This window comes from Chrysochloris asiatica, unplaced genomic scaffold (assembly GCF_000296735.1).
Source record: "Chrysochloris asiatica unplaced genomic scaffold, ChrAsi1.0 scaffold00009, whole genome shotgun sequence".
In the NCBI taxonomy this organism is placed as follows: Eukaryota; Metazoa; Chordata; class Mammalia; order Afrosoricida; family Chrysochloridae; genus Chrysochloris; species Chrysochloris asiatica.
This window is the reverse complement of record NW_006408527.1, coordinates 21,678,254-21,692,431: the sequence shown is the minus strand read 5'-3', so window position 1 is coordinate 21,692,431 and position 14,178 is coordinate 21,678,254. Positions and strand designations below refer to the sequence as shown.

The window sequence follows — 14,178 nt, the reverse complement described above, 5'->3', positions numbered from 1 at the left end:
ATCGGTTATCATACAGTCGTCTGACTCATGGCGACCCCAAGTATATCAGTGTGGAGCTGTACTCCATAGTGTTTTCAAGCGCTGATAATTTTTTTGGAAGTAGATCACCAGGCCTTCTTCTTAGGCACCTCTGAGTGGAATTGAACCCTTCAGGTAGCAGCTGAGTACATTAACTGTTTACAGTACTCAGGGACTCGAAGCAAGAGTTAGAGTTGCCAAAGTCAAAGAACTGAACAGAAAGTTTCACAGGGCAGCTCAAGAAGACATATTCAAGTCTTGAAATGTGCAAAGACCTGGAGTTAGAAAACCAAAAGAGAAGAACATGCTCAGCATTTCTCAAGCTGAAAGGGCTGAAGAAAAAAATTCAAACCTCGATTTACAAGACTGAAGGATTCTATGGGCACCATCTTCTTGCCTCTGCTCTTTTAAAAATTAGTGTGGTAAAAAATATAAAACAAAACATTTGGCAATTCAGTAATTTTTACATGCATTATTCAGAGACATTGAATATTTTGATTATATTGCACAACTATTACCATGATCCTTTTTCATATTATTGTACCACCATTTAGCCTCTACTCTTTATAAATCCCTCTCTGGCTCCTAGGGTAGACTTTGTCCCATTTCCTAAACTGACTCCAGTTTGACTTTATCTTTGTGTCTCTCAGAATGCTGCTAGAGATCTGCAGCCTGTTGTGAGTCTGTGAATTCTTCCTCTCCCTATTGCTTTAAAGAAACCCATAGGACTGAAAAGAAGATGGAAGAAAGAATGAATCAGTCATCCAAAACAATGTTTATTTTCCAACTTGGTGACTTTGCCAGAGCTTGTTCTGGAACAGGGTTGGAACAACAATGCCTCTGAGGGGAGCTTCCCTCCTAGCTGGGTCTGAGCTCCAAGTAAGATCAGGCACTTGAGGGTTCTCCACCCAGCTTCATTGGTTCACAGAGGGCTTAGGGAAGGTGGAGGTGTGGGTGATCTGTTCCAAGGGATGTAACGAAGGAGGAGTTCCTCAGTAAGGCTAAGCAGAAGCATTGACAAAATTAAGCTCAGTTTTAACCCTGCATGTTCTTCAGAAGAGATGTCATGAATGAGGAGGCCCGGCTGTTCTCCAGGATTTAGCTCCTTGGAGGTTTCCATTTAGAATTGGTATCAGTGGAGTCAGATCCCAGAGACAGAGTGCCAGGAGAAATGGTACTTTGTCTTCATCCCCAGAGGCAGCCATCTTGGATTGAAGGAAGATGAAGGATTTGGATGCTTTCCTGGGGTGTTTAGTTTAGCCCTGAGATAGATTTGGGGTGCCCTGGGAATTATGTTGCTGCTGAGATGGATGAGGGAGTAGACTGTGTGCAGTCCCACTTCAGTCTGAGTCCCTATATCTGGAGGTTGTTTATGGAGATAACAAAGCTCTCTAAGTATCTGCAAATGTGGTAGTAGGGGCTGGTTGTCTAAAATCAGGCCAAGTTCTTTGTCTTCTCTCCTCTTTCTTATGTACTTTCTGAGAGCCCAAACATATTATATGAGGTCAGAGAAGTAAGGCAGAAGATGCTGGGATTCTTTAGGGAGTATCTGGGGTGAGTGGCAGGCAATTATACCTCTGAGCCTCTGAGGACCCCCAAATTTCCCTCTTCCACGGATTTCAATGACCTGACTTGGCCACTTTGTACATATGATGGGAGCAGGGATAATCTGGGTCCTTGTTTTCTTTGGGGGGTGTTTGGCCCTCACAGATTGGTGATGGAGGAGCAACGACCAATTGCTAGAATGTTGAAAACTTAACCAAGGTCAAGACTAGCTCTTGCATCTGGCCTGTGCTTGGGCCAAGTGGGTATGGCGGAGTAGGATCTTGGCATCACTTTCTTGCCAGTTGCAGGAAAGAGATACAGCTGAACAGCTTCTAGGAACTTCTCTGCTTCCTTTTATGGCAGCAATCATAAAGTCCATGTCATAGATGGGTGGGGGTGGGGGGTAGAGAGCTCCCAAAGAGAAGACCAGACACCTGGACTTCTTCCTCAGGTTTATCTGAAGTGCCAATTCATCTTAAGTTCAGAGAGACTTTGTCCACTTGGGGGCACTAGAGAAAACCATGGAGCAGCGAGTGGTGAAGACCTGGAATCTAGCCTCTCATCTTGTTGATGCAGTGCTCTGTGACTACAAGAGTTCACTTAGGAGGCACCCATTCCCCATATCCACTAAGGGGTGTCCCAGGTCACATGACCCACTTTTCCTAGACCCACCTTCTCAGGTCTGAAGGGGAAGGTGGCACCTGGGCTGAAGGAAGGTGTAGGGGTCAAGGGCTGGGCTCTTCGGGCAGTTGGGCCGCATAGAGGGCCAAAGTGTGGTGCAGGAACTGGTATTGTTCCGTGGTCTGGATCATACCCCCTCTGCAGGAAGAAACACATAGACCGCAAGCCAAGAGGGGATCAGAGGGTTTGCTGAAGGACTGTAGTCCTATTTGGCAAAGTCCTAGCTTTTCCAAAGAAAACATTAACTTCTTCACATATACGCATATGTTCTACTTCTTACTTCTTGCTGCCCCTTGAATCTCTTCTTATGAGGGAAGCCCCTCTAACCTGAGCCTGGTGTCTGGGTACCAAGGAGGAGATGCCCTCCACTAGTACCCCTCTCCTATTCAGTGTGTGGGCAGACCCAGGTCTCAGATCCCTTACAATAGTGCTTCTTTCTACCAATCTTCAAAGTGAAAATAAGAAACAGTTTCCATTTTCCAAAACAGGCTTACCTAAATTAACTCCTTCCTTACAACAGCTCTCTGGGGAAGGAGCCATTATCTCTCTCTAGATAAACAAACGAGGGCCCCAGAAATGCACTCACAACTCTCAGTAAGCTACAAGTCAAAATTTGAAACCCACGGATCACTGACTGCTTAGCATCTAGAACTAACCATACTCTTATTCCCTCACCCCCACCCCCAAGTAAGGAATTTAGGGGAAAAAATAAAATGGTTTGTTGTTGTTGTTGAAAACTCAGGGTAAATCCACACAGTGGCATATTTAGTTTTAGGCTCCCAAGCTAAAATTCCATGTAGACATTGTTCCTTGGTTGTTAGTTATAAAATAACCTAACTTTCCATAGGAAGTGCTCGATGGTGATGTGTCATGTGTCTGTAAGTACTCCAACATCCACTTGTAAAAGTGAATCTTATTGGTCCTATTTATACCCAAGGACCTACCTGTCTAGTCTCAGTTGGCACACGATACCCAGAATGTCCACTTCTCCTTTGGTCTTCAGCTGTTGACAGCCAATTCTAGTGGCAATGAAGCAACCAGTCCGGCCAATCCCTGCACTGGACATAGGCAGGGAAAAGGTAAGGCAGTCACAGATGAGCAAGTAACATGGAAGTCAGGTGACCAGCAACATGGAAGCCAAGTCTCAATTACGAAGAAAGCATTAGGACCCAAAGGCACTCTATTTTAGAGGTGGGAACATGGGGATGAAGGAAGGTATCAATACCTTTCATGTTTTTGCCCCCCTTTGGGCACCCTGATGGAGGCAGGTAAGAGCTGGCACTAGAAGCATTTGCATTTCTTACTAACTTCACTCTAAGCCTGATCCAGGACACCCTCCATTCCTACGGACATTTTGTTGAGCTGTCTTCTGCCTAACAGACTATAGTGGTTTCCAACGGACAGTCTCTCACTTGTGGACTTGCTGACCCCTTGAGCACGTCTTATTTGGCCATGACTTCCTCCTAGCTCAGACTCACCTTCCACAACAGTTTATACTCAGTCCCCTGTGTTTCCCACCTTGTCATTCCCATAGTCTTCGTTCTAGTGCACTCTCTCCTGGCATTTCTTTACTTCAAAACCCCTCTCAGGCCTTCCCTTCTTTAGAAAATCTTCTTACATGAGTCTCTGATAAAAGCCACTAATAATCTCCCAACCTTAACCCCATGGGTGGACTTAGTAGCTCCCTTTGTTTGTTTTGCCTTTATGTTCTATTTTATTTGGAATATAAACCCCCAAATGGCCTCCTTATTTGAAGTCTGTCCTGGATTATGGGACATCCTGCATTACCCACCAACCCCATCCCAATCCACATTTTACTCTGTTGTCCTAATATTATTCTTAGAAGGCAAATCCGAGTTTCTCAGCCAGTCCTATGAGGCCCTTCATCATCTGCCACTTACATTCCATTTCTCATCACTACCCACCATGTGACTTCCAGACCCTGCTCTCTAACCTTGCTCCTTGCAACGCACCTTTTTGCTTTGTTTTATTTTTTCTTTTCTGGGACTTTGCACATGCCGTTCCATCTGTCTGTTGTCTTTCGCACCATACTGTAAGCCAGTGTAAGGGCAGAAACCAATTGGTTATGACTATCTCCCTAGTACCTCACACTGTGCTTGACAACACATCAATTTTTGAGAAATATTTGTTGAATGAATAAATGACCCCCACACACACACACACATACAACAATAGAGATCTTGCTTATCTCCTCCCCCAGTCAACTGGTGCTACCAGATAGTCCACCCTTTCTCTGGATTGGGCCGGGGTGCCCAACCCAGATGTCTGAATTCTGCATAAAAGAGGTAATGAGAACCCAGCACTTGTTGAATGGGCTAGAGATTCCTGCCCAAGAGTGAGTGGGCTTGCATGATCCTATTCAGCTACCACCCCTTAGTAAAGGAAGGGGAGCACTATATACAGGCTGTTATGGAGGAGAGCCACGTACCTACAGTGGACCACGATAGGCCCAGTACTGGCAGCTGTCTCTGGGCTCTCCTCCACCTCGGCCACCAGGCGCAGTAGGGGCCCAGCTGACTCCGGGGTCTGGTGGTCAGGCCAGGCCGAGAAGAGGATATGTTTCACTGACCGGCATTCTTCCTGGTGCTAGGATGGGGACAAGTGTGAGAACCAGGTTAGGGTCCGAGGCACCGCCCCCATTCTTCTCTGGTGCAAAAGAGGGTAAAGGCTAGAATCACCCTATGGGGAATTCATTCACTAGGAGCAGGAAAGATGAGCTCTTTCTTCGATCAACATACTCTAACACTACCTCCTCTGAAATACTAGGAAAGAGCATTGTCTAGGAAGAAGGGAAAGACTCAAATTCAAGTCCTCGCTCTGCCTCTAACTAGTACATGATTTAGGGTAAATTCCTTCTTGTTGTTGCTGTTCCCACCTTTATCTTATTGTTTTACTTCACAGGGTGCTTTGAAGATAATGAGTTGAAAAAACTAGTTGCTTTTGAGCCCATTCTAACTCACAGCGACCCCCATGTACTTCAGAGTAGAGCTGTGCTCCATCAGGTTTCCCACAGCTGTGGTCTTTTGGAATCAGATTTTAAGGTCTTCAGAGGCACCCTTGGGTGGATTCAAACTGTCAACCTTTCAGTTAGTAACTGAGCCCTTGACCATTTGCACCACCCAGGGACTCCCATTGAGCTGATAGATAAATGCTTTGAAAAGTATAAAACCCCATATAGTAATAGAAGGTGCTTTCCAAGTGCATTTACATGTATTATTAGACATCTCCATCATCTTTTCAGCAGGAATCTTGCCCTAGCCCCCTTCTCACCTGACCCACCCAGCGTAGGTGCATGGTACTTTCTGCTGGTTCCTACTTGGCTTGTAAGCTCTGCCCTTTTGAGGTTTTCTGTGGACAATGTCTAGTTTTCTTTATCATTTGTGCCTCAAGTCCATCTTTCAGATGTGGGTTCAAGAGGGTCTAAATGAGTAAGCTCTTGGCTCCCACTGAAAGTTGGACTTGATTCCTAGAGATACTAGAGGTGACCCAACTTCTCTGTGGAAGAGGCCTGGTCCCAGAAGGTGGTACCTGGATAGTGAGTTGCCGCACAGTGTATTCTGAGCATTCCTTCATGTTTTGCGTGCAGATTCGAAAGGGCCCATAGATTTCCTCTTCTGTGGGCCAGTAGTGGACACATTTCTAGGAGGAAGGGAGCTGGGACTCAGAAGTGGGGAAGGTGTATCAGCTGGGACAGTGATTGAAGCAATAGAAAGAGGAATGGTATCCCCTCTCCATTTTCTACTCCCATTGGAGAGGCTGGACACTGCCAGTGTCAGCAGTGGGCCGGGGGGAGAGGAGGCTGACTTTCCATGAACTCTCACCACCTGGAGACTAACTGCCCACCACATCCCACCTCTGACCATGAACAGCCTCCCTGATGTATCTGTATCTCAGAAATCTTTCTGAGAGGTGTGTGGCGAACTGGCTATAGGTAATCTCAGTATCCAGGGAAGCCCTTGGTCCTAACGAGTTGCTATGAGTCGAGATCTGTGTGTGTGTGTAGTGGGGTAGGACATAGCCCTTCCTGCATTCATCAGGGAGTGTGCTTCTGTCTCCTACCTCCTTGCCCTCTCGGAGCTGAGTGAGCATGACAATGAGGGACACCTCTTCCTGCCACACCATCTCCCAGAAATCCGCCACGGTGTTGGGCATGGGGCCCTGGGTTGCGATGTAGACCTTCTCCTGCCCGTCATAGCCCTGAGGAGGTAGGTGGATGCGCATGAGAAGGAGGGAGGAGAGCCGTGAGAACAGAGCTCTAAGGAAACCCCAGATTCTGCAGATCCTCAGATAAGGCTGAAGTCTTGAGCATGCACATAGACACATGCATGCACATAAATGTGTTCATACATACACATACACAGAAGCTACATGGTGGAAAGGACACAGGCTAGTGAGAAGCATTTGTGTTCAAATACCTTCTTTGCTGCTTACTTACTATGGGACTATAAGCAAGTTACTTAACCTTTTTAAGTCTCCATTTTCTCATCTGTAAATTGAACATAATAATACTTACCTCACAGGAATGCTGTGAGGGTTAAACTCAATGAAGTATATTGAGCATAAAGCAGGTACTCTGTAAATGTGAATTCCCTTCCTTTCCAGCTGTTTTCTACTCCCAAAATACTATCAAGAAAACACCATTCAATGTTTGCTGAATGAATATTTCACTTTTACATATTACTTCTATATATTTATAAAAGGTAGTACACTCCTCTTTCTCCCTTTCAGGGTCCTCAGCTTCCAGCCCCACAAGATGATGGTGAAAAAATCCGGGCCGCTGTTCTCCAAGGTTTAGCTGGCAAACGGAAGCCCATGTTGGCCCACAGCCTCCTACCCACTGTGAGTCACCAGAAAACACCGTTTTTTACATCTACATGGCGGCCTGGTATGACACTGTAGGATAAGCACTAGACTGCTAACCGAAAGGTCAGTGGTTCAAGCCCACCAGCCATTCCTCAGAAATTCTATACAGAGTCATTATGAGTCTGAACAGATTCAACAGCACTTAACAAGAAGGGTCAAAAGACATAGGAAGCAGGGGACAGACAGCCCACTTAGCTTCCCAATTCCTATGATCAGATACCATCTCCATAAAGGAGGGGTGTGTTTGGGACAGCTAAGGACAGATAGAAAACAAGAGACACAGTTGAGAGCTTCCATTTACGCTTGTACCTCCCACGCAGATCCCAGAGCCATTAGCTCTCAAGGAGCTAGGGATTGAGTTCAGCAAAGCCAACATCCTGCCATGTTTAGAGGGTTGGCAGTGGAGGAGTTGGGGCAATAGGATGGTTTCAGGGGGCTTGGTGTTTTTTTCTTTTCGGAATCCTTTAATATGTGCTGTGTTTTCTAGGTTGGTGTCTCTGGTCTCTTCGGTGTCCCAGCATGGCAGGGCTATGGCCGGAGTGAGCTGGAGCAGGAGGGAAAGCCAAACAGTTGAAGCACAGTTGGAAGGTATTCTGTGAACATATCTCCCCACTCACTCGGATGTAGTTGGCATTGATGTAGTCCCCATCCTCTTGGCTCTGTGCCCGACCTAGGCATACACGGCTCTGGGGATCTAGGAAGTAAAAATCAGCAGAAGTCAGAGGTCAAAAGGTGACCAGCTAATGTAGACTTCCAAAAGGGTCAGAAAGAGGAGAGTTATGGTTTACAGAAGGGACCCAAGACTCAACAAATTATTTGATATATAGATAATAGGGAGCCACTGAACATCTTTGAGCAGTAGAGTAACACTAGTGAAGCAATAATTTGGGAAGGTCAGCTGAGAGATGCTGGGTGGAACGGTTTAGAGGAAAGTGGATGGAGCAGGAGAGACCAAGTGACAGGTAGTCTAACTTTGAGATGTTTAGATAAGTGACTTGTATAAACTTGTACATTGGTCAAGTGGGACTAGACCCCCCCCACTCAGTTTCCCTCAGCCCGCCACTCACTGGGGTTGCAGGCCCTGCCCTCTAGGTCACAGGAGGGTTCTTCAAGTCAAACACAAGCAGGAATGAAGAAACTATCTTTCAAGGGAAGGAGTGAGGACACTTGATCCCCATGTCAGCCTAGTTCTGACTGAGGGATTCCTCTTCTGTCTGGTGCTTACAGAGATGGCTGGAACTAGGCCAAGAACTCTCCCACTTGAATGAGTGATAATGGTTCCTTGACTGACCCATGCAGACAGACAGCACTCTGGGATGCTGGGAGGGTTAGCACGAGGAAAAGCACAGAGCTCTTGCTCAGACTGTGCTCAGGCTTAGATTGGGGGCTGCCAAAGGTGAACTGTCCAGATAAGACTGCTCTGCAGTGGTAGGGAAGTCCCTGGGTGATGCAAATGGTTAATGTGCTAGATTGCTAACTGAAAGGTTGGAGGTTAGAGTTCACCCAGAGGCACCTCATAAGAAAGGCCTGGTAATCTACTTCTGAAAAACCAGCCATCGGAAGCCCTGTAGAGCACAGTTCTGACACACATGACGTGGCTATGCGTTGGAGTCAGCTTGATGGAAATTTGGTTTGGATCGGAGGTGGTAAAGGCAGCAAGGGCCTTTAAAGGTCACATGGTCAGAGGGTTTCATATCTGCCTCCAAAAAACCAGAGGTGCTCAGCCCAGGGTCTGTGGAGCATGTAGGGTCAATCCCTGCCAGTCCAGTTCCCTCTATCTCCAACCTGTCACTGTCCTCTTGCTAGTCACTGCCCAGAACCTTTTCTGAGATTACTCAACTATCTCCCTGGGATTCATCCTAAAATTGCAAGCCTTTGCTGGGTTTTTCCTACATGGAGGGTAGAGAGCAGGAGGAAGTTTTGGTGCAAGTAGCTGTGTGATCTTGGGCAATGTATGCAACCTCTCTGTGCCTCCACAGGGACAATGTGTACCATCTTGCCCCTTCCCCCACTCCCACAGTCCTTACTTGGCAAGATGGTCTTGTATCGGTCCTTGGAGGCATGGCCTGGAATGTCCAGGTCTTCAGGGCTGACAAAGTTCGAGGGGATCTTCTACCAGGAAAAAGAAATGAGTGAATGAGTAGCTGATACCTCTCCTAGCCTCCTTTTCACCTCTTCCACCCTTTTCCAGTAGAGCTGGGACCCTGTCTCATTCCTTCCTGACATTAGTATGTTGGCTGAGATGGGATGGGGGACAGAAGAGGAAGCAGGGGGCAGCTCCTCCCCTGAGCCCTGAGGGGTCTAAAGAGGAGACATGACCACGGTCCCCATGATAGAATGGCACCAGCTGACTGCTTATCACTCCAAAGGACAGGGTGACTCAGAGAGGACCCCAAGTTCTTACCAAGAACTCCTCCTCCAGTTGTTGGGGGCTGGGTGGCTGGTGCTGCAGGGTCCAGCGTGTAAGGGGATGACCAGCCGTGCGCAGAAAGTGAAGGGTGACCTCCCGGGGGGTGTTCACTGAGCAGATAGGTTCCACAGCCCCCAAGGACCGCACGTCCAGCATCAGAGCTATGTTGGAGCCTCGCCTGCAGGCACAGCCAATCAGTGCCTAGTGAGCACCCAAGAACATGTGCTCTTCTTACTATTATCATTGTTTCAGGGTACTCCTGAGCAGGTTGCTCTTTGTGTTTCCCTGGACCCTCAGGCTGAATTAATTCAGGGGCTCTGGTCACTGTTGTATGCCCTCTCCCCTCAGTCAGGTGCTCTAGAATACCACTGTTCTCACCAGCTGCCCACTGCTTCCTACTCCCCACCAGGCCCCTAAGGCTGGGACCTACATGCAGCCCCAGTGAGGCCCCAGGCCTTGCCCCAAAGGCTGTTTAACTCAGCCTTGGTTGATGTGAAACCTTGGACCCCAGACATACAAATGACATGTAAATGAACACAGTTGGTTTCCTTTCCAGAGTGGAATCCACATCGGAGGGTCCTCTGTACTGTTAGAGCTGGAGGGGCAGGTGAAGGAACGGGAGGAGCCTAGAACCCCTAGCCAGGAAAGGTCTTACCTCTCCTGCAGTCGTACATGCTTCTTGACTGGCGCTTTGGTAGGCAGAGGCTGGGCCATGGCTGTCCCCAAATACACGGTGGGTGGCTGAGCTCTCGAGTGTCCCCCACAGGCCTGGACCATACTGGGGTGGGTGGGGGGCCCAGGGAAGGCTCACTCAGTCATGGGTTCTCCTGAAAGACATGGTCTCCCAGCTGCTGACCTCTGCCCTGCCTGACTGGCCAAGCCCAGGCCAGCCTTCTGCCCCGTGGCCACCTCTTGTTTTCACTGGGGTGTCTTCTGTTGAAGAAGTGGTTTCATCAGAGAAGGATAGGATCTTTGCAGGGTGACTCAGGGTGGTGGGCAGTCTGGGATCAGACAAAGGGCAAGCTAAAGGGTAGAAATTATGAATGAAGATAGGAAAGAATCCAGAGGGAGAAAGAGAAGGGAGAAGAAACTGCTAGCACCCAGGGTAACCAGGCTCTAAACTGGGCACCCAAGAGAGAAAATGCAAGCAAGGAAATATGAAATATGCCTTCTACATAGACAAAGGGGAGAAGTTCTGGAAAACTCCGCAAAGTCTGGCCAGCACGGGTTCTTAGCCGAATGAGGAATTTAAGGCTGTGGTCTTGTTGGGGCCTGTTGGGGACCCATGCATGCAGGGCTGTGGATCCCTAGCAGGGCCTGCTCCTAACTATTGGCAGCTCCTTTCCCAAGTTCATTGCTGGCTTTGGGGTCTCTGTCCATGGAGGTAGGCTGGGGGGTGTTTCCTTCCTCCTCCTGCCCATCCCCCCTGCTCCCGCCTCTGTAACTGTCACAGGAAATGGTTTCACCAAGTCCTTGAGCGAGAGCGCATGGTGAGGCGACAGCTTGGGGAGCAGTAGGGGGTATGGAGGTGTCTGGGCCACCTTCTCTGGGGGGACAGTCCCCCTTCTTCCATAGTCACACTACTGAGTGGTGTGAGGAACTGAGCCAGCAGGCACCAAGGTAAGGACACTGAGCTGGACCCTGCAGATATGAATAATAGAGAGGCTCCCCAACACCAGGAGGGGGCTCTTAGTGTCTGCTGTCCTTGCAGCTCCCTGCAACCTCCCTGCCATCCCATTGCAGGAACACCAGATCTCTCAGCACCCATCCCCTGGCCACCCACTGAAATAATACCCAACTCGCTGTCCCATGTCCCCTCCTTCAAGCTGCTCTCCCATATATCCCACAGGGTTTATGCCACCCCAGAGCCAGAGGGATTTGCTCACTCCCCCACTCAATACTCACTGAAGCAGCTATGCCCCCCAGGCTGCCTCTTGCCAGCTGTCTGTCTATCGGTCTGTCTTTGAGGGCTGAGAAGGCTTCAGGAAGCCAGCTTCCTCCCTCCGCCCCTCCTCGCTGCCACCCACGCACACCCCAGCTGTACGCTGCCCTCCTGTGCCTGCTGCCGCCACCAGGGGTCAATGCTCCTGCCTGTGCCCTTCTAGGGGCAGAATGGTAGTTACCTGGCATCTTTACCATGGACCCAAGGGCTTGCTTCCTGGGGATGGGTGAGGGGCTGGGCCAGGGACTGGGTTTTCCCTAACCACTCTGTTTCCTGAGCTCCCAAACCTTCTTCCCACATGCAATGTCCCTCCTCTGGGGCTTTGTCATATCCAGCTCTGCCTATTTGCTGGGACTCCATGGTCAAGCACAGACTCCATTTGCCCAGAGAAGATATGGCAAAGACTTGGGAAGGCTTAAGGAAGAGCCAGAGGGAAATTCCCAGGTCTGAGTCAAAACAGTCATCTCCAGGCTCTGAACCACAGTCCAGCTCTCAGCTGCCTCTGAACTGAGCATACAGCAGCCATCTGAGGAGCAAACTACAGAGGAAGCTTATAGGAGAGTCTGGGGGCCTCCCTGAGTCTCCACATTCCCTATAGGCCTCCTCCCAGGACCCTGATACCTACTCAGAAGACTTAAAGACAGTGGACAATCTCTGGCCCTCATACCTGGGGGCTCCCATGTCCTCTTCGTCGCTGGGATTCTCGGATACCTGAGGCCTGGAGAATGGTCCCCCAATTCAAGACTCCACTGTTCCCAGTTCTTGCTTGGCCTCAACAGGCCCCTTGCTGGCCAGCAGTCCAACCGGTCCATGCTTGCTGCAGGTCTCCTCTTACCTTGTGACATTCCAAACACCCTTCCCTTCCCGGCCCCCAACACGCACAATCCTGTCCTCTCCCTCTTCCTCCCACTTCTCTGATTCAGCTGTCAAATGGTGACAGCGAAAAAGAAATGTACAGTAGGCACAGGGGGTGGGTATGCAAGAGGGGGTGCAGGAGGGAACTGGCCTTCCCATGGCCCCTGCTGAAGCAGGGAGGATAACTTTTGGGGCTTTGGAGCCCACCCAGTCCCTAGCCTTGCCCTTGGTTGTTTCTGAGTCCCTCCTTGGCCAGCTGATTCTGGCTTCTTCACCTCTGTAGCTTGTGCTTCTCTGGAGAGTAGGTGAGTTTCCCTGGGAGGAAGCTGACGAGAAACTGGGGAAGCAGTTATTTCTGGTGCCCACAAAGGGTTGTGGGGAATGGAGCAGGACCTGAGAATCCTGGATGGACTTGTGGGAAGTGAGCTGACAATAGTTAATATTCCCAGAGATAGTGGGGGCCCAGGGATAAAAGAGAGGTGAAGGCAGGAGGGGATTGGAAAGAGGGCCACCCTCTCTGGGCTGAGCTGTCAAATGCTATCAAGAACAGGAAGCTAGGATACCACAGGGGTGGGGGAGGAGGAAGTGGGCAAAAGCCTTCCCCTCAGCAGTCCTCCGAGTGCCCCAGGTTTCCATGATCTGAGCCCTCTGCTGGCTGTGAGCACACTTCCAGACCCTTACGAGACTGGACCCCAGTTGGGAGTTGAGCTCTAGGGCAGAGAGCAAGGAAGTTGGAATCTAGGTGATGAGGAAAGTAGTTGGTGATCAGGGGAATAGGGGATAATGATTGGGGGATTAGGCAAGACCCACAGGAGTCTCCTGGTTCTGGTTCTTTTGGAGTATGCTTTGGGGGCATAGCCACTCCTTGCTTTCTGCCAACTCTCTCTTTTCCTGCTTACAAATTCCTGGACATCCATGGAAGTGTGTGGCTAGAGCTCAGGATGAGTAAGCTCACTCAGTGCACATGGGGCATCTGCAGTGGCTCCTCCCCAGTGGGTCTGGAAACTGGGACACCTCTCTCTGGAGTACACTCTGGCAGGAGGGTGGACTTGGAGGTCCACGGGGGTGTCTTCTTATCCTCTTCCCTCCAGAACATGTCCATCCCTGGGTGAGATTGCTCCAGGCAGCTCTGTCTCTTCTCTCAAATTGCTGAGTTGCAGCTTAGGTCCCTGCGACCCCCTCATCCCAGAGAAAGTGCAGTAATTAAGTGAAAGAAAGATGTGTGTGTGCGGCTAAACTGTGGCTTATTAGCCATGTGACCATGGGAGGGTAACTGAATCTCCTGAGTCTGGGCCTCCTCCTCCCCCAGGAGACCCTGATAGCTTCCTCTCCCTCATTAGGGTCAGCCTTGTGAATGAGAGCTAGGTGCCTTGGGTACACAGTGTTCTGAGGGAGGGACCGGCAGCAGCATACGGGTGGAAGGAACCACGGGTCACTAAGTCTCATCAATCGTCGGACTCTTGCCCCTTCCTTCTCCCTGCCTTGCTTTCTCCAGCCAGCTTTTGGAGAAAGGAAGTCTGAGTCAGGTCCATCCCAGGGATAGGCAGCTTCTAGAGGGGAAAATAAGTCACTCCTGGGGACCTGCAGGCCTCTCTGTCCTCCCAGGAGCCCAGATGGAGCAGAGCGCACTCCAGAGAAGCAGAGAGAAGTTCCCAGGCCTGTCTTGTCCCATCTGTGCTCAGTGTCCTCATTCCAATGGACCTCTGGCCACACACCTCCACACTCTTTTACCTCACTCCTTCAGGCCTTCCCTGATTCTAGGGCTCCCTCATGTGGGGCAGGTATATCCCGAGAGTTCCCAGAAATCCTTGTTCCCTGGCAACACCCAGGGAGCAGGGAGCTC

The 14,178-nt window shown here is 49.6% G+C and overlaps 1 protein-coding gene across 1 annotated transcript; it reads right to left on the bottom strand.

Annotated features, from left to right (window-relative positions):
- Positions 1–2,288: 2,288 nt before the first annotated feature.
- PTPN7 (protein tyrosine phosphatase, non-receptor type 7) lies at positions 2,289–12,292 on the bottom strand. The gene is given in 10 exon segments (XM_006834132.1): positions 2,289–2,382; positions 3,189–3,302; positions 4,694–4,851; positions 5,794–5,904; positions 6,325–6,462; positions 7,746–7,822; positions 9,156–9,240; positions 9,533–9,716; positions 10,194–10,365; positions 12,106–12,292. Coding segments are annotated over 10 exon segments (1,320 nt in total).
- Between the last annotated feature and the right edge of the window lie 1,886 nt (positions 12,293–14,178).